The sequence below is a fragment of the Curcuma longa genome, chromosome 16 (genome assembly GCF_044706935.1).
Source record: "Curcuma longa cultivar G26 ecotype Majalengka, Jawa Barat chromosome 16, ITB_CL_G26_1.1, whole genome shotgun sequence".
In the NCBI taxonomy this organism is placed as follows: Eukaryota; Viridiplantae; Streptophyta; class Magnoliopsida; order Zingiberales; family Zingiberaceae; genus Curcuma; species Curcuma longa.
The window spans coordinates 8,202,203-8,223,163 of NC_133876.1; the positions used below are offsets into that span (position 1 = coordinate 8,202,203).

Sequence of the window (20,961 nt, forward strand, 5' to 3'; positions counted from 1 at the left end):
GCGATTTCATCGCTTCTGGGTGGATGACAATGTGGAGCAGACGACGAAGAACGCGATTTTGAGTAGCAGGCAGAATCGGGAGGTAGGTTAGGGTTTTTTTGATTTCGAAAGGCCAACGCAGAATCATTGCCACGCACGCGAAGATGAAAGACATGCCACATCAGTAGGCGTGAATAAGTCTCGCAAATGATGTCGCGTAGTATATCTAATATATATATAAATTATTATAAAATTATTGTATCATAACAATATGACAATTCTTAATGAACGTTCCAATATTATTAATAATATAGTGGGACTCAGAGCATCTTTTTTTATTTTTTTCCTTATTATTTTTATTCGAGAAGCCTGATCCGCTCAGAAATCTCGCACGATGAAAACGCTCTGCATTTCTCTGTCGCTGGATCTCCGTGGTCTCGACATATCTACAAACGAACCTGCATCTGAATTAAACTACCAAATTGCCACGCCGTAGCCAACTATTCGCAATGTGGTACCGACCAGCCACGTACAGAATGGTTCCGTGTGTAAATAAAGACAAGTTTGGACCTGATTTGTTGAAGGGTAGGCAATTTATTCGAGACGGCTTTTTATTGGTCGATTGAATCGTACGTCTTCCCTGTCTCGCGTCGCCGATCGGCTCTGTTCCCTGCGATGGAGAAACAACTTGCCTTGATCTGCTTCTTCGGCGCCGTGGCCCTCCTCCTCCTCCTCCCGCTGTCGTGCCTGGCGCAGGGAAACACAGACGACGCGCAAGAAACTTATATCGTCCACGTGTCCCCCTCCCACAAACCGGCCTCCTCCCCCACCCACCTCCACTGGTACGCCTCCACGCTGCGATCTCTCCCTCGCCGGCCGGCCGCCCACCTCATCTACGACTACTCCCGCGCCACCTCCGGCTTCTCCGCGCGCCTCACCTCCGGCCAGGCCGCCGCCCTCCTCCGTCTCCCTTCCGTCCTCGCTGTCCTCCCTGACCGCCGCCGCCAGCTCCACACCACCCGCTCCCCCGCCTTCCTCCGCCTCTCGACCTCCTCCGGCCTCTGGCCCCTCTCCTCCTTCGCCTCCGACGTCGTCGTCGGCGTCCTCGACACCGGGATCTACCCCTCCCGCGCCAGCTTCGTCGACGACTTCCTCCCCCCGCCCCCATCCTCCTGGCGGGGTTCCTGCGATGCCGGAAACGGCTTCAACGCCTCCTTCTGCAACCGCAAGCTGATCGGCGCCCGGTTCTTCAACAAGGGCTACGAGGCGGCGAGAGGCCCCTTGAATGAGACGAGCGAGTCGAAGTCGCCGCTCGACACCGAGGGCCACGGTACCCACACCGCCTCCACCGCCGCCGGATCCACCGTCGCCGACGCTGGTTTCTTCCAGTACGCCCGCGGCGAGGCACGCGGGATGGCCACCAAGGCCCGGATAGCGGCGTACAAGATCTGCTGGAAATCCGGGTGCTACGACTCTGACATTTTAGCCGCCATGGACGCCGCGATCGCCGATGGAGTCCACGTCATATCGCTCTCCGTCGGTTCTGGCGGCTATGCCCCCGCCTTCTACCGCGATTCGATTGCCATCGGAGCGTTCGGCGCCTCGCGTCACGGAGTGGTGGTCTCGTGCTCCGCCGGGAACTCCGGCCCTGGACCGCGCACCGCTAACAACATCGCGCCATGGATCCTTACCGTGGGCGCATCTACCATCGACCGGCAATTTCCGGCCGATGTGATCCTCGGAGATGGATCCACCTATGCCGGCGTCTCGCTTTACTCCGGAGATCCATTGGATTCGACCTATCTGTCTTTGGTCTATGCCGGAGATTACGGATCTAAGCTCTGCATTCCGGGCTTGCTCAACTCCACCATGGTCGCCGGTAAGATCGTCCTCTGCGAGCGCGGAGTCAATGCACGTGTCGAAAAGGGTAGTGCCGTGAAACTGGCCGGCGGAGCTGGGATGATCCTGGCCAATGATGCCGAAAGCGGGGAGGAACTCGTCGCGGATTCCCACCTTGTTCCGGCCACCATGGTAACCCACACCTCGGGCGAACAGATCAAGGACTACATCAAATCCCAAGCTTCGCCCACCGCTACCATCGTCTTCCGCGGCACCGTCATTGGCGACTCCCCGGCCGCCCCCAAGGTGGCGGCTTTCTCGAGCAGGGGGCCCAACTACCGTGCCCCGCTGATCCTCAAGCCGGACGTCATCGCTCCTGGCGTCAACATCCTTGCGGCGTGGACGGGGAAGAACAGCCCGACGGACCTCGACATCGATCCGCGGCGAGTCGACTTCAACATCATCTCCGGCACCTCCATGTCGTGCCCCCATGTCAGCGGCATCGCTGCCCTGCTCCGCGGGGTCTACCGTGAATGGAGCCCTGCCGCCATTAAATCAGCCCTGATGACCACAGCCTACAACTCTGACAATGGCGGAGAGCCCATCCAGGATCTGGCCACCGGCGCTGAGTCCACCCCGTTCGTTCGCGGCGCCGGCCACGTGGATCCCAACCGGGCCCTCGACCCCGGCCTGGTCTACGACGCCACTACTGACGACTACCTCGCCTTCCTTTGTGCGATTAACTACAAGCCGGAGCAGATCGCTGTCTTCACCAAGAACGAGATCAGCGTCAACTGCTCCGAAGCGGCATTGGCCTCCCCCGGCGACCTCAACTACCCTGCCTTCGTCGCCGTCTTTTCCTCGAGCAGCGCCGTGATCACCTACAAAAGAGTGGTCCGCAATGTCGGAGCTTCCGCGGCGGTGTACGAGGCCAAGATCACCAGCCCACCGGGCGTGGACGTGACGGTGACGCCGAGCAAGCTGGAGTTCGGCGCCGCCGGCGAAAGCTTGTCGTACGAGATCAAAATCGCGTCTTTGGCCGATGCAGCAGCCTCTGGTGGTCAGGCCTTCGGCTCCATCTCATGGAGCGATGGGACGCACGATGTGAGGAGTCCAATTGCTGTGACATGGAGGCAAAGCCTCGTTTCCTCCATTTGAGCAGGAAAACGAGCTCCAATTTCCGGCAAAAGAACAGCTTTATAAAATTACTAGTGTTGAACGGATTGCCTTCGGAATCCGGACAGTGACGGGTCTGAGAGTTCATTGTGCTTTGTAGTTATGAATAATGAAGCTGTTTTAACTGTGTGCATTTGTTTCAACGGATGGTTAAGGCTGTAGATTGTGTTGTTAAGGTAATTGCAAATTAATTTTCATAACTAATTAATTAATTCAATGGGATGTGTATGTAGATTAATTGGTTTGATAAATAAGAAATTAACATTAAGACCAAAGGTTACTATTAGGCTTCTCTACTCCGGACCATAGTGAGTTGATTACGATGGAATAAATTTGTTGAAATGGATAAGGCGGCCAATCCAGATGCCCAGCATCCTTTGATTGCGTTCCCCATTTGGAGGAAAATTCCTGCAAATACGCCGTAGCTAGGAATCGAACCGCGGGTCCCTGAGTTACAATTCCTGCAAAGGTTACTATTAGGCTTCTCTACTCCGGACCATTTGAGTTGATTAAGATGGAATAGATTTGTTGAAGTATTAGGCTTCTCCAATACACTTATACTAAGTCAATTCAAATATATGTGTGTTAAATTCTAGTAAGATAAATATAATAATAATAATTTATTAGATGAGATTAAAATTCTCTATTAGATTCTATCCATATCCTTATCTATATTTAAATAAATTTTATTTTATTTTATTATTATTAATCAATTTTTATTTCTTTATTCCTCATTTAATATATCTATTTCAATTTTGAGTCAAGCATGCAATGATTGAACATGCCGTTAACCTCTCCTCCGTAGTAATAATTATAGTTTTTCGATTTATCTCTTCACAGAGAGTCGTGGAACCAACCGTGTGAAGCTATTGGGATGATGAATTCCATCTTTTTTTTACTGAAGTGAACATTTCATTGACTCATGGTCCGATTGAACAACTAAAGATGCCTTGGATAATGTGCTAAACAACAATTAGACGAGCCAACTTGGTCCATGCTCTTATCGAACAAACCACACTACAACTTCTCGACTTACCTCTTCACAGATGGTCGTGGAGCCGACCGTGTAGGGTCGTTAGGATGACGAATTCTACCTTTTACTGAAGAAAGATGCCCTGACTAATGTGCTAAACAATAATTAGACAAGCCAACCTGGTTCGTGCTCTTATCGAACAAACCACACTACAACTTCTTGATTTACCTCCTCACATATGATCGTGGGGTTAACCGTGTAGGGCCATTAGGATGACAAATTTCACCTTTACTGAAGAAGGATGCCCTAACTAATGTGCTAAATAACAATTAAACGAGCCAACCTAGTCCGTGCTCTTATCGAACAAACCACAGCCCCAACACACACACCGTTTGGACGGCCAAGGATGTGCACACACTCCCCCACCATGCCATGTGAATCTGAAACAATCAAGGGGCCTTTTGCAAAAGCATCACACCCCTTCAAACTATGTTGCTTCAGCTACCTTTACATCCATGTAAATAAAACTCCCCTCCTCTTACTCATCCTACGCTCTCTTCTCTCTGAGAGTACAAGCTACGATTGAAAAATCTAAAATGCTCTTATTTCAATTTGATGATTAATGTATCTTGATAGACGATTGTAAATAAATCATAATAGACACAAACTGATTAAGTCTCCATTTTGATCTGCAGTTGAAAATGATGGATGGTTTCACTTTCCAGCAAACCATTAGAAGTTGGAAAACCATGCTTAATATTTCTTTCCCCCTGTTACGAGAAGCAGGGGTAGACATGTCTTTTTCTCTTATGATCTTAGGGTTATATTGGCTATATAAACCTTGTACATGTTTTCTTTGAGGTTAAGATAGTTTTAACATGGTATCAGAGCGAGGTTCTCTAAAACTCTAATTTTTCTCTTCCTTTTTTTTTCCATTGTCGTGCCTTTTCTCTTCTCGGCTCGTCGCCTCTTCCCAACCGCGCGACGCCAACCTCCTCTTCTCCCCGTCTCTCTTTTCTCCCCTGGCTGCGCGTCAAAAACCCAGGGAATCGCGAGCACGCGCGGCGGCTGCTGGCTCACGGAAACCCTACGGCGCGAAGCTTGTCCCCACCGGCAGTTACATTCTTCGCACGAGCACCTGGCGGTCGCAAACACGAAGAGGCTACCAGCGCATCTTCCTCCCAGAGCAGTAACCCTCGGGCGCCACTTCCTCTCTCGCGATGAGGATCGCGATTGCTTTTCCGCGTTCTGCGCCCTCCGTCCAACCTCGAGTCCGCTGCGCCTCTGAGGAGGCTCGTTGTAATCGGAGAGGAGCCCGTCCTCTGGTCTGCTGAAGCTGCCGACGCCGCCTCATTGTTGCCATCGCTGCTCAAGCCTTTTCTCCTCTTCCGAAGCACTGCACGGTCACGCGTGCGACGCCGACTTCAGCCGCGATCCGACCGCGTGCAGAGGTTGTCGCCTACAGATCGCAATTGAAGCTGCCCTCCTCAATCTTTCCCCGGTCGCCCTCGCTCTCTCTAGGGTTGCTCATCACCTCTGCTCGTGCTGCTTTCATCTTTCCAGGTTACTCGCTCTTGTTTCTTCCAATTTTTTTGGCTTGAGGAATAGCTCGATCGCAAGAAATTCTTTCGGGCAGGCTGACAACCATAGATTTGCAATGGATATGTCACGAGTAGGGTTGCAAATTAGAATTTATATTTTTATCGAAAACCCATAATAAATTCAAATAAATCAAGTATAGGGGTCTGGAGTCGTGTTTTTCCAAGGACTAGTAGAAAAGTTGTTTAATTTGAGCTTTCGAGTCGTTCTTTTTGGGGTTTTCACATATAAATGAGTGTTTTGGGGTTTTTCAAAATGAAATGAAAATTAAAATTGGCAAGTGAATGAATGATGCAAGTTGCTAATCTAGAAATAAGACTATTGAAACCACGTATCAAAGTAAACTTAAAATGCAATTCAATGCGAAGTAAAAAAAATGCAACCTACCCTAATTATGCCCTTAAGCAATTATGGAATTCAAAATTCAATTTTCTGTAATTGAAATTTGCCAAACCCTAATGCAAACTAATAGCAAACCATTAAAAGCTTGAAATGCAATGCAAAGAAACAAAAGCCTAGAAACTTAGATAATCAACACAGGTTTCAGATTTTCAAGTAAGCTAATCTCAACCTCAAAACACATTAACCAATCGAATGCAATCGACTAGAACTACAATTATGCAAGAACTAAACTAGGACTCAGCCGACTAACAATCTGATACTGAACAGTAACAAACTGATACGTAACAGTAACCACAAAAAGCAATTCCAGCCGAGTGAAGAAATCCAGTAATTCAAATCAGGGAATTCAACTACTATGAATTAAACAAGCAAATTTAATTTATAGAACCCTTAACAGCTAGGTTAAACAATTTCAGAATGGAAATTAATAGAAACACAACTAAAACAGAATCAAAAACAGTAAACAGAAACTAAGTTATCAGCGGTCAGAAACTCGAATTCTCCCTTCCATCTCAATCTCCTCCTTGCCGTCACACAAGGCCTGATGGACGATCAGAAATCCCAGAGAAACAGCTCTAAATCTCGGCTCAGCTCGCTCTGAATCAACTCCAAACAACGCTGTATCAGAAACCCTCCGAACCAGCGCCGAACAGAGCAAATCCCGAATCTAGAAATCCAGCCAAACTTCTCCAAATTGCTTGCAATACGATGCTCGGAAACCTTCTAGGACCCTTGGAGAACCCCTCCTTAAGACCTTGATTGCTCCGATTGATGAAACTTGAAGAACCCAGCTGAAACACCGCGGCGGAACCGAGCTCTGGCGAGACCCTCACCAGTGCTCACGATCACGATTTACACCAAATCGAGGTTGTAGATTGCCTTCTGGAATCCGAAAATTAATTTGGAAGGAAGAAATTCGGAGTTTTGGCCGCGCGAGAGCGCTGAAAAAGGGGAAAAAACGAGAGGAAAAAGACAGCGCTACAGTGTTCGCGATTTTGGGTTACTGTGCATTCCTCGTTAAAGCTAGGTTCCGATGTTTTGAATTGAACCGGGTTCGCTTACTGTTTAGCGCCGGTTCAGCCTGGTTCAGCGCCGGTTCAGCCCGGTTCAGCCCTAATTAGCCCTTGATTCAGCCCAATTTCTCTCCGATTTTGTTCTAATTCACATGGGTTCAACTCACATCAACATGAATCTTGATCATGAAGTCTCTGTCCATAGAATTGATCAATTTTGGTTAGACTCGGACTCAATTTGACTCGATCTTGGTTCCACTTGAGTCCTACAAAGAGTTAAATTCAATTAATATAAAATTAACCATCAAAATCATAGAAATTATGATCAATCATCCAATTATACCACATACCGCAATTGCAATTAAATTATATCCATTAAGCATTTAATTTTCATGAAAGAACCCAAATTGAATCAATAGAATACAATAAAACTCTAGCTTATCACAGGCTCTTAGACACCAAAAGCAGAGACGTTCCGGCCTGTCGTAAGGCAAAGTCATCAAGCTTGAGGCTCGGAGTTCCAATCTGTCATAAGGCAAAGTCATTGAGCTCAGGGCTCGGAGTTCCTGCCTGTCGTAAGGCAAAGTCATCGAGCTCGGGGCTTAGAGTTCTGGCCTGTCGTAAGGTAAAGTCATCGAGCTTGGGGCTCAGAATTTTGACCTGTCGTAAGGCAAAGTCATCAAGCTCGGGGCTCAGAGTTCGGCCTGTCGTAAGGCAAAGTCATCAAGCTCGGAGCTCGAAGTTTCGGCCTGTCATAAGGCAAAGTCATCGAGATCAGGGCTCGGAGTTCAGACCTGTCGTAAGGCAAAGTCATCGAGCTAGGGGCTCGAAGTTTCGGCATGTCGTAAGGCAAAGTCATCGAGCTCGGAGTTTTGACCTATCATAAGACAAAGTCATCGAGCTCGGGGCTCGAAGTTTTGACCTGTCGTAAGGTAAAGTCATCGAGCTCGGGGCTTAGAGTTCCGACCTGTCGTAAGGCAAAGTCATCGAGCTCGCGACTCGGAGTTCCTGTCTGTCGTAAGGCAATGTCATCGAGATTGGGACTCGGAGTTTCGGCCTGTCGTAAGGCAAAGTCATCGAGCTCGGGGCTCAGAGTTTTGACTTGTCGTAAGCCAAAGTCATCGAGCTTTAGGCTCGGAGTTCCGACCTGTTATAAGGCAAAGTCATCGAGCTCGGGGCTTCGAGAGTTCCGGCCTGTCGTAAGGCAAAGTTATCGAGCTCGGGGCTCGGATTAGAAGAAAAAAATCTTATATTAAGTAATCATAAAATGTTTTCATAGAAAATGATAAGAAAATCTACACAAGCTTAAATACGATAAGGATGAAGATGCGTGGCATTCCAAGGCCTGCTGAGCTCTTTCCCCTTGGCATCTTCCATGTAATAAGATTTGCTGCTGAGCCACTGAGTAACTTTATAAGGTCCTTCCCATTGAGGTTCTAGTTTATTGACATCACCTACTGGTTTAATTTGATTTTCTTCCAGATGAAGTTTCCGACCTGAAAGGAGTGAGGTATAACCTTTTTGTTGTAAGTTTGACACATCTTCCGTCGGTATGCTGCCAACCTAATAACTGTAAGCTGTAAGTTCTCTAGTTTCTGTAATGAGATCAAATTCTGTACGTCTTTTATCACTGTTGTTGCTTCCATAAGCAAAGACTCGGCTTGATTCCTCTCCAACCTCTACAGGTATCACTGCTTCTCCTCCATAAACCAGGTGGAAAGGGGTCATTTGGGTAATGTCTCTTGGAGTAGTTCTGTAAGCCCATAGAATATCGAGCAGCTCATCCACTCAATTTTCTTGTACTTGATTCAGCTTTATTTTAAGGCCTTTGACAAGCTCCCTATTAACTACTTCTGCTTGTCCATTGCTTTGTGGGTAGGCCACGAAAGTGAAGACTTGGATGATCCCCAGTTCTTTGCACCAATCCTGTATTTTGTGTCCTTGAAACTATCGTCCATTATCAGATACTATTTTGCAAGGAATTCTATACCGACAAATGATGTTCTTTCATAGAAACTTTAAAACAACATCTTCAGTGATCCTGGCCAGTGGTTCGCTTCTACCCATTTGAAAAAGTAATCCACAACTACCAGCAGAAACTTCTTCTGATTAGGTCCTATTGGGAAAGGACCTACAATATCCATTCCCCACTGATCAAAAGGGCAAGAGATAGTGGCACTTTTCAATAATTCTATTGGCTGATGAGGAAGGTTCTGATGTCTCTGACAATTAAGACAGGTGTTAGTCATCCGAGCTGTATCCCTTTATAAAGTAGGTCAGAAATATCCAGCCAATAATACTTTCTGTGCCAGAGTTCTCCCTCCTATATGATTTTCATAAATACCTTGATGAACTTCCTGCATGACGTACTCAGCTTCATTAGGTTCCTAGACATTTAAGTAAAGGTCGAGAGAAGACCCTCTTATACAAAATATCTCCAATTAAGGTGAACCGAGCTGCACGCTTCCTAACAACCCTGGCTTGTTCAGCTTCGGTAGGTAAGTTCTCATTCTTAAGAAAGTCGATGATGGGAGTTCTCCAATCAGCCATCCCATTTATTTCAGTGGCTTGGTCGATGTGAGCTATCAGTTGATCATGTATTACTGGTTCCTCTTGCTCCCAACTAGTCAAACTACTAGCCAAGCGAGCCAGTTCGTCTGCCTTCTGATTGTCAGCTCGAGGTATCCTCTAAATAGTGACTTCCTGGAAGGATGTCTTCAGTCTGTTAAAGGCCTTGGCATATCTCCGGAGCTTATCATTTCATGTCTTGAAGGTTCCTTCTATCTGTTGAGTAACGAGTTGAGAGTCTGTACAGATTATTACTCGTGTTGCCCCAACATGCTGAGCTGCCTGTAGTCCAACAAGTAATGTCTCGTACTCAGCCTCGTTGTTAGAAGCCTTAAAATGAAGTTTTATGGCTATCGACAATAAGTCTCCTTTTAGGAGAACATAATAAAATCCCAATTCCACTTCCCTTTTTGGTGGATGATCCATCTACGAATACCTTCCATGTCTCGGGTTCACTGGTGTCCGAGGTCTCTGTTAGGAAATCTGCTAAAGTTTATGCCTTGATAGCTGTTCTCGGCTAATACTGTATATCATACTCCCCCAGCTCAGTAGTCCATTTGATCAATCGTCCCTGAAGCTTCAGGATTAGTTAATATCCGACCCAGAGTGTTGTTAGTCAATATTGTTATCGGATGAGAAAGAAAATACGGGCGCAGCCTGCGTACTGTCAAAACCAAAGTCATAGCCAACTTCTCCAACGTGGTATATCTTGTCTCAACATCCTTTAGAAGATGATTAAAGAAGTAGATGGATTTCTGAATGCTCCCTTCTTGTTTGACCAGAACTGAACTCACAGCACCTTCCGAGGAGGATAGATATAACCATAGAGCTTCTCCAGAGATCGGCTTTGCCAAAACTGGTAAGGTGGCTAAGTAGGTCTTTAAGTCATTGAAGGTTTGCTCACACTTCTCGTCCCAAGAGAACTTGGCAGCTTTGCACAATATTTTGAAGAAGGGCAGACTTTTTGTGGCTGACTGTGATATGAATCATGATAATGCAGTGATCCGACCTACTAACTTTTGTACTTCTCTGATATTTCGAGGTGAGGTCATATTTTGCAAGGCTTGTACTTTTTTAGGATTAGCTTCTATATCCCTTTCAGTTACCATGTACCCCAGAAACTTGCCACTTTTGACACCAAATAAACATTTATTGGGATTCAGTTTGAGATTATACCTTCGGAGAGTGTCGCACGTTTCATTGATGTCTCCTATCAGATTTTCAGCTCGGACTGACATGATTAAAATATCATCCACATATACTTCCACATTACGACCTATCTAATGTTTGAACACTTTATCCATGAGCCTCTGATATGTTGCTCCTGCATTCTTCAGTCAAAAAGGCATAACTGTATAACAAAAAGTTCCTCCGAGGTTATAAAACTAACCTTTTTCTGATCCTCCTGAGCTAATGGAATTTGGTTTTACCCCTGATAAGCATCTAGCATGAATATATATTCGTGTCCCAAAGTAGAATCCACCAATTGATTTATGCGCAATAGAGGATGACAATCTTAGGGGCAAGCTTTGTTGAGATCTTAGAAGTCAATGCAGACACGCCATTTTCCTCCTGCTTTCAGGACCAGTACGATATTAGTCAGCCAAGTGGGGAATTGAACTTCTCTGATATGTCTGGCCTCTAGAAGCTTGACAATCTCCTCCTGTATCACTTTATCTTGCTCAAGTCCGAAATGTATCTTCTTTTGCATAACAGGTCGGGCGTCTGGGAAGACATTAAGGCAATGTTCCATGATGTCGAGAGCTATTCCTGTGACTTCTTGAGGCACCCAAGCAAATACATCATTATTTTGAATGAAACAAGCTATCAACTCAGTTTTTAGCTCATGTGTCAAGTCGGCAGCTCACTACAACAAAAACAGTCATAGACATCGGTGGAAAACCGATGTCTATGAGAAAATCGACTGATGTCTATGAAGGCGTTGTAAAAGGTCTGACATTTTAGACATCGGTTTGTAACCGATGTAATACAACTCAACGACATCGGTTTGTAACCGATGTAAAACCGATGTAATATCACTCAACGACATCGGTTTCGCAACGGTGTACAACCGATGTAATATATGTATCACAACGACATCGGAACTGGCAACGGTGTAAAACCGATGTAATATATGTTTAACATCAATTTTAACAACGGTTTATGACCGATGTAATATCATTCAACGACATCGATTTTGCAACGGTGTAAAACCGATGTAATATATGTTTAACATCAATTTTAACAACGATTTTCGACCGATGTAATATCATTCAACGACATCGGTTTTGCAACGGTGTAAAACCGATGTAATATCACTTAACGACAACGCTTCCAAACCGATGTCATTGAATCTAAAACTGTTGTAATAACACTTTTTTTTATGTTGTTTGTAAATTATAATCGAGCAAGAGTACAAAATTATCATAATATTATAAATTCACCCAACAAATCACAAATAGCAAAGCACCGATATATTTAATCACCTCAATATTTACAAATAACCAAAAGTAACTAACACAAATATTCTTCTTACAATATATTACACATTCCCTCAGTGTTTTCATCCCCAGAAGGATCACCTTCAGCCGCATCGTCCTCTTCCTGGTCTTCGCCATCTTGTTCATCATCATCCTCTTTGTCCTCATCTGAATCACCATCATCCTTGTTCTCTGGCACAACTTCATTCTTGCTCTTTCGAAGTAGCCTAGCTTCAAAGAAACGAAACTAAGATTATTCACTGGTACCATATCATTAAAGTGTACCTACAACCAAGAAATAATGAACAGGAAAGTCAGTAAATTATGTAAAATATCAATAAAAATACTTAAAATGTTCACTTGGACTATGCTTGCTGAGTTTTATCACAGATCTATCCATGTATTCATACAACCACAGACAAGTATGACTACAGCAGTACAGAAGAAATGAGGTGCAACCTGCATTCATAGAGAAAAACATACTCTGATGATGATGTATCAATACCTAAACAAAATAACTACTGATATTAAGGCTTCCTCTTGACCAGCAACAAATCTTGCCAGTAAATCCATACCAACCTGAAATAAAAGCTTATTACAAAACAATCATAAAATTACATAACAACTGAAAGGCTTGGAGTTTTTTTAAAATTGATGGAATGCAATTTCAAACAGAATATGAACTGCAATTTTTTAAAATTAAACAGAGCTGAAACAGAATATGAAATGCAATTTCAACTGTTACGAAAGAAATGAGGGAATAATCAAGTTAAATGGATGGGTTTAATTGGTATTTCCTTGTTGAAATATGTCGTCTGCCTCTTAGGAGCACTTGCAGCCAAGAATGCGGGCTTAAGAGAGCTGTTCTTTCTCTGGAAATTGAACAAGACAGTTACAGCATATTCAAACTGTGATTGAGAGGTAAGGGGGGAAATAGTTCCAGAATATTCAATCTCACCTTGGGAGATGCAGTGCTTCCATTGGATCGATCAGCTGTTTAATCAAAAAGAAAAATGTTAGTCAGATCAGCATTCTGAAACCCAACTAAATTATGTAACTAGTCTCCTTTCTTACTTTGAGAAACACTACCAAAGAGATAATTTTCTCATCAAATTACTAGAGATCATAGATTTATTGTCTGTCGCTGTTCATCTCGATAACAAATAATAAAACAATCAGCAGCTATCTTGTTGGTTATCGTGTTGATGGGTACAGCATGCATGTTATCACTTATACAATGTAAATATAAGATGGGAATGGTAACAAAATATATGAAAATGCATATTAGTCTATCCTAAATCCAAATTGCAAAATATTCATAATATTTAGTTAACCAAAAAAAATGTAAATCTGTAGCTAGCAGGAAGCATGTGTAGTAGAGTCGACCACTAAATATTCTGATCTCTAAGATTACTTCAAGTACGGCAATGGTTTGCTTATCACAATTTAGAGTAAATGAACAATTTAAAATGTAAATAATCAATACGAGTGTCATACATTGGAACTACTCGGCAAGTGATGATTTATGAATTAGAACAATCATTTGGATCAAAACATAGACAATAACAAACAGATTAGTAATAATATCACAATTCTGGGTTACTAATAAATTTAATAGAGTGAGATTCATTTAATAGTAAATAAACATAGATACATGAGAAATGGCATTTATAGGAGACATAGCACCATCGTTTCGAGAAGACAGTTTCTTCAGTTGACAGCACCCTCCTCATCCACATTTTTATCATTTAAAAGAAATATAAAGACCAAAAATTCCTCTTAGTTTCTTAGGAAAAGTACAAAATAATAATAATGATCACTATTGTGCTACACTTGTGCTATCTATTCTGCCTAATCATCATCGAATATATATAATTATATTTTGCGAAGGAAAACAAAATAGCAACATACCTGCACTATCATGTGTTGCCATCCTAGAACATACCTGCACTATCAGATAATCTTTCTGCTTCAGTGAGGAACTCACTCTTAACTTCATTTTCAGAATTTGGATGATGAGAGATTTGAGGAGAGCTATCCATAACAACCTCTATGTGTGTTCGGTTGTCACACCGAAAGCTCCAAGGAGAATACCTTGTGTTTCGACATGTTGAAAGTGGAACATCAAGTTGAGCTGGGTTTGGCAAATGTTTATCTTTCACAGCGACAGAGCAATTGCCCCCCATTTTACTTTTTTATAGTATTACTTTATAGAAAGTTGATAAGGAAAATACAAATATTGATATTCATAAGTTTCTTTTCCATGATCAGGAGCCTGGAAAAGATTGCCAACCATGAATCCTCAGCTTCACCTATCACAAGCAAACGAAGTTTATAAAAAAAAACACATATCAAACCACAAACATAAGTAGATCTTCCTCATTATCAAGCCATGACAAACATAAACAGATAAAAAAATAAATTTAAAATTTCAAAGAAGATAGCAATCATAATCCTGTGAATATCGCTTTAGCATTAAGATTAGGACTAACCCTTTTCAAAGCTGAGACATAGAAACTGTGTGGTTGTGTGAATGTGAAGAAAAGACTTGCAAATTGTCATTGAAATGATCCTTCAATGTATCAGATAAGTCCCATCTCGTAGTAGTGACTATGTATTTTGGTAAATGAGAAAGTAAAAAATCTTACTTTCTTGTACCAGATAAGTCTTGATCTCTTTAATTGGCATTTTCAGGAGGTTTGGTGTTTGGCCTGTTGCACTGCTTTCTCAGAGCAAAAATAAGACCATACTAGAAGGCCCGGTATGCAATGGAAGTCAAGTAATTGGATGGTACAGTAATGAGAAAAGTAAGAGACTTAGGAGATTTCATGTTGATATGTCTGTTCAATAGCACAATAATTTGGGACCCTAGGAAATGGCACCATCCAAACTTAGACGCCATTAGGCAACTAGACTCTGTGAAAAAGGGATTTCAGGTATGCTATTCTTGAATCTATTGTGAAAAAAAAACAAGATGTTATCAATGAATTAGGAAACCCCTAAAACAACAAGATAACCTTCAATGAATTAGCAAATTTACAACTGCCTGCTTACCTCTGCTTGCCGCTGCAAGGGGAGGAAATAGGCGCGGGAGTGAGGGACGACCGGGCGGACGACCGAGCGCGGGCGGGCGGGCGGACAGAGCACGACCGGGAGAGCGCGGGCGGGCAGGCGGACAGAGCACGGCCGAGAGAGCGAGCGCGGCCGGGGGAGCGAGCGCGGGCCGTCGGGAGAGCTAGTGCGGCCGGGAGAGCGAGCTGGGCGGCAGAGCGCGGGCGGGTGAGAGCGGCGTCGGGCGAAGAACAGAGGTGAGGTGCGGAACCTAAATCGCGAGAAGAGGAAAAAGAATCGCGAGAGAGAAGCCGTGCGGTGCGTGTAGAGGGAGCCCGAGAAAATAAATAAATTCTTTTTTAATATATTTTTAACAGCGTATTCTCTATCCGCGCTGTCAATATTATTTTTTTATTCTCTTTTAACAGCGCATAATTTTTACATACTGTAAAAAATACCATTCGCAGCGCATGATTATACGCGCACTATTAATTTTAAAATATAATATATTATCCGCAGTGCACTTGATTATGTGCGCTGTAAAAATTATTATTAACAGCACACTATAGATGTGTGCCGTTAATGACGTGCTGCGGAAAGTCAAATTTATTGTAGTGATAAAGAAAATTGCCAATAATAATTAAAAGAGTGTTGTTTATTTTTGTTACCGTAATAATAGAGTTCTGTGAAGTAAGAAGAGGGAAAAGATAAAGGAAAAGAAAAATAAAAAAATTGCAATTCTCATGATTTTATTACAAAAATGTCACTCAAATTTTACAAGGGGAGGTGTCTGTCGATTGAGAAGGGGAGGAAGTGGAGACGAAGGTCTTCTGTGGAGTTGAGGGGGAACGCGTAGGTGGCGGTCTCCTTGAAGACGCGGCGGCGGCGGTGTGGTTGAAGACGCGTCTAGGGTTTACAAGGGGTTAAGTCGCGGCCGGGTGAAGTGTTGGAAGCGCAGGTAATAGGAAGAAAGGGAGAGAGGGAAAGATAAAGTGTTAGAGTATACTGAAAAGACTAGTTCTTTTGTATATAAATATTTTATGAAATAAAGAATCATATTTTGGTCAAATGGTTGCAATAGTTTAGACTTGCAATGTGTCCCCTTAATTTACATTGTAGATAACATGGTGTCTGTGAGACACAGAAGATAATGTTATCAGCTCCTTGTAAATTATAAACTAAGGCTCACAACCAAGATGGCTTTGGACAAACCATCGGGAACGGTTGTAGTGTAATTTGGTATCAGTCTATCTTGACTGTAGAATTACACTAGTACACTTTGTGTGTATTGAAGGACCATTGAGGTTGTTCAATTTACACTGACTCACAAATTGAACAAGACCTCTGTTATTATACTTATGCACTCTTAATCCCGATATAATAAACGGGCACATATATTTAGTAATCATCACTTTGATTTACCAATGGGTGAGATCTTTCCGTCAGATCAAATATTCTCGGTAAGTTGGGTGATGTTACTATTTATATGGTGTGTCGTTAATTATAGAAGGAATCCGTGTCCCAGTAGGGCTGATGATGTCCCCTTGAAGAGCTCATAAGGATTGTCATGTCAAATCTTGCAAGTGGACTTAGTCCGACATGATAATAAGGTTGAGTGGTACTATTCAAGGACATAGATGTCAATTATTGAGTTGTCAGTGAACTCAGATAATTGATGGACATACGATATCTTAAACACGGGGAGCAATGCATAAAATAATAAGAAGGAACCCATAACGTAATTTGGGGATTGGATTGGTAGTGCAATAATGATCCTCTAGTGGAATGGATCGTTATTGATGGATGTAGGTGTGTATTTCGGGGTTGAATACGGGATCCTGAAATCCATCAGAAGGCCAGATCCAATACCTCCTCGAGGTCCCTGCTGTAGCCTAAAGAAATCTCTAAAAGATGCAATCAAACGGATGAGATTAGTTCTCAGCCGTCGGATGAGATTTAATCTCAACCGTTGGATGAGATTGGTTCTCCACCGTAGGATGAGTTAGTGGATGAGATCAACTTGTATCCATCGGATTAGATCAAGTTGCATCCATTGGATCGAAATAAATAAAGAGCATTAAAAGAGATTAGATTAGAACCGTTGGATGAGATCAAGTTGCGTCCGATGGACGAGATCTCTTCTGTTCGATTTTAAATCTCTTTAAATGCAAAACCCGGTTCACGAAGGTGAACCAGATTTGGTCCTTATAGCCCACGCCCAGATCATGTGATTGTAGCCGTTGGATCGGAGCAATCAAGTTATATTAAAGGAGATTATATTAGAACCGTTAGATGAGGTTAAGTCGCATCCGATGGATGAGATCTCTTCGGTTCAGTTTTATTTCTCTTTAATACAAAGTTTGGTTCACCAATTAAACCAAACCAATCCTTGTGGTCGGCGCCCACTTATGGATTCAATTTGGAAACGGTTTTTAAACCAAGTCCAAATAGAAATAAATTTATAATAGGCGGCCAAGCAAAGATGGAAAAATGGTGGATAATTATTCTATGGATTTGGAATTGGTTTATGGAAATAATCCAAATCAAATCCTAGATAATAGGGGGCGGCCAAGAGACTTGGTAAGGATATGGAGGCTATAAAAAGGGGGAGTGGGCGGCAAGGAGCAACACAACAAGGAAAGAGAAGAGAACGCGAGATCGATTTCGATTTTGCTCCTCCTTCTCTTCTTCTTCTTCTTTTGGTCGGCGCCCACTCCTCTTTCCCTTTCTTCTTCTCTAGTTTCTTTCTTCTTCCTCTTGGTGGCCGAAATTCCTTCTCAAGGGTGGTGGATGGATCCTAGGGTGGAAGGCAAGGAAGGAAGCAAAGGTTTCTCCAAGAAGAAGCAAGGCGATCCAAGCGTCATCCGGAGAAGGTTGCAGTTTCTTTGTTCCCGGAGGATCGTTGCCCACACAGCATCCGGGAAGGAGATAGGAATACAGCAGAAGATTCTGAGGTCATCTTCAAGGTTCTGGTATGATTTAGTTTCCGCTTTTAATATATCATATTAGAACTGAAATAGTAAACCGTAGATAGTAATTTAGAATCGGCGATCCTGTGGATCGATTGACTTGGTCTTTTGTAGACTTAGTCAATTGATCCGGACGGGATAAAATTTTTTATCCTGTGGAGTTCTATGCTTCTCGAAGCGGATAGAATTCGGAACATGGGACGAAGATCCAGATCGCCAACAATGGTATCAGAGCGAGGTTCTCCGATTCTAGGATAATTACTTCGGTTTTGTTTTGCATGCTAGTCACACATTTAATAGTTAGGAATTGCAATATGTTTAACTTGGTGGTTGCAGGATAATTAATTTTCCAACTATTGTGACCAATATTTGTGAATGTATTGTGTGTGTTGTGCATGTATATGAATTAAATACGGGGGTTGGCCGTATTAGTTTAATTTTTTGTACAAATAGATTTTTTGTACACTCCTTCAATGGAGTATAAGATCATTTTGTAAAATTTTATTTACATGCATCGACCGAGTTTCTAGCAAGGCGCGGATCTTTGAGGCCACAAAGGTGTAGCGGAAAAGGAAGCGAGATGATCAAAGTCGAGTTGCAGTAGTAAAGAAAAATAAAATGTCATAATAGTTGGAAATAGTTTTATTTTTATTATTTCCATATTTATTTCTATTTATTTTTGTTGTGTATGTGTGTGGTTGTGTTTAATTATTTAAACATATAAAATACACATAGGTAATTTTCTACCCCTTAAGGACTTTAAGGAAAATTATGCGAGTATAATTAACGAATTCTGAAATTGATCTTATCTAAGAAAGTGGTGGTTGCTCCCATATCCAAGAAGGTCTTAGCCTCGCCAAGGCCTGGTTATTTATACAAGCATGATTAAATAGGAAATTAAAACAAATGAGAGTTATATAAATGAAAGTTGATACATATGATAAATTAACAAAAGCATTTTAATTATTTTTTGAGGGTCTCACGATCTAATCCTATAATCCGAACCTATGGGTCTCTCCTGTTCTTAGTTCAGAATGTCAAACTTGACAGTCTTACTCCATAGATTAGTATAGATCTTGACAATCTTGACTCATTGTTAAACAAGTTGAAAGAATTAGAGTCGGAAGGTGTGAGGAGGAAGGTCATGCATACATATTGTTAATGTTATAAAATTAATACTAAGTTACTTGATATTGTAGGTGATATAACTGTAAATAGAGTTCAACGGAAGATAATATCAATTTATCTAGGTTGGCAATTGTTGTTAAAGTGCTAGTTGTTTTAAGCACTAAGATCATGCAAATAACGCATTAGGCACCAAGTCAAGCAACAACAAACTTTTAAAAATGAGTGAAATAGATGTTTTGATATGACAAATTATTTTCTTTAGCAAAATGGAAATGTATGATAATGTAGTTACTAGTGCAGAAGTGTAAGAAATGATTTTCTAACTATAGAAGTCTCTTTATTACTGAGTTAGTGCTAGATGAATTGAACAATCATGTTCAAAATAGACCTCCAAGATGTATGAGGAAAACACGTGACAAGAAGCAAAAGGCAAAAGATGGAAAAGAACTACGTGAGACATAGACGAAGAGAAGATGTACACTAATTACCACACAAACTGAATCACAAATTCAAACAAAGTCTTAAGTGTTTATGATCGAACACTTAATAGAAGGTCTAAGAGGCACCTGGGAGTCAGAGGGGCAAAAATCAAAGCAGCGTTTGGCGAGGGCAGAAGACAGTGCTGTGGCTGCGACCCGCGAGGAAGAAGATGAACGCGCCGAGGCAGAGAAAACAGAGGCAGCAACGCCGCGACTGGGAGCTACAAACCTAGACCGTGTCGTTTGGAACACGGATCATGGTTTATGTTGATGACATGATAGTTACAGGTGATGACAAAACTAAAATCCAGGCTCTCAAGTCCAAGTTAACATCAGAATTTGAAATTAAAGATCTTGGACTATTGAGGTACTTCTTGGGTATTGAAGTTGCTTGGTCTCAAGAAGGAATTTATATGTGTCAGAGAAAGTATGTGTTGGATTTACTTAAGGAGACAGGGAAGTTGGGTCGTCGACCAGCATCTACTCCTATAAAAGTAAATCATGATCTTACTAGTTCTAATGGGGAAGATCTTGCAAGTCTGAAAAAGGGAACGTATCAAAGGTTGGTTGAAAAATTATTATATTTGTCTATGACTAGGCCTAACATCACCTATGTTGTTAGTGTGGTGAGCCAGTATATGCATGCTCCTAAAACTGTCCATATGAAGGCTGTTGACAGAATTTTAAGGTACTTGAAGTCATGTCCCGGAAAAGGCTTGCTGTTCAAAATAGGTGGTAATTTGAAAGTGGAATGTTATTCTGATGCAGATTGGGCTGGTTCTCGAGATGATAGAAGGTCCACTTCTGGCTATTGCACTTTTTTAGGAGGAAATCTGGTAACTTGGAGAAGTAAGAAACAAAATATTTGTGCACAGTCCAGTGTTGAAGCAGAATATCGAGACATGGTACATGGTCTTGCAGAAATATTATAGTTGTATTTTTTTGTTGAAAGACATAGGATTAAAAGCAGAATTACCTCTCAGGCTATATTGTGTCAATAAGGCTGCAATCAATATTGCAAATAATCAGTACAACATGATCGGACTAAACACATCAAGATTGATCGCCACTTTATTCGGGAGAGACTTGATTCCGGAGAGCTATGTTTGTCTTATGTCAAATCTGAGGACCAACTTGCTGATATGTTTACGAAGGCTATATCCCAAGCTATGTTTAATTCTGTTCTTAGCAAGTTGAACATGTTTGATATATATGTTCAACTTGAGGGGGAGTGTTGTGAGAAACAGGGGTAGACATGTCTTTTTCTCTTATGATCTTAGGGTTATGTTGGCAATATAACCCCTG

The 20,961-nt window shown here is 42.4% G+C and overlaps 1 protein-coding gene and 1 long non-coding RNA gene across 2 annotated transcripts; one reads left to right on the plus strand and one right to left on the minus strand.

The window, feature by feature from the left end:
- The first annotated feature begins 605 nt into the window (after positions 1-605).
- On the plus strand, positions 606-3,194 carry LOC141847374 (subtilisin-like protease SBT1.4). The gene has a single exon (XM_074735412.1). It carries the CDS (start codon positions 655-657, stop codon positions 2,974-2,976), a length of 2,322 nt encoding a protein of 773 aa, XP_074591513.1. The 5' UTR covers positions 606-654; the 3' UTR covers positions 2,977-3,194.
- An 8,776-nt stretch (positions 3,195-11,970) lies between these two features.
- LOC141848081 (uncharacterized) lies at positions 11,971-14,309 on the minus strand. Its single transcript, XR_012603460.1, has 3 exons — positions 12,988-14,309; positions 12,535-12,901; positions 11,971-12,260 (listed from the first exon to the last, which is right to left on the minus strand). It is a non-coding gene; the product is annotated as an uncharacterized LOC141848081 (long non-coding RNA).
- Between the last annotated feature and the right edge of the window lie 6,652 nt (positions 14,310-20,961).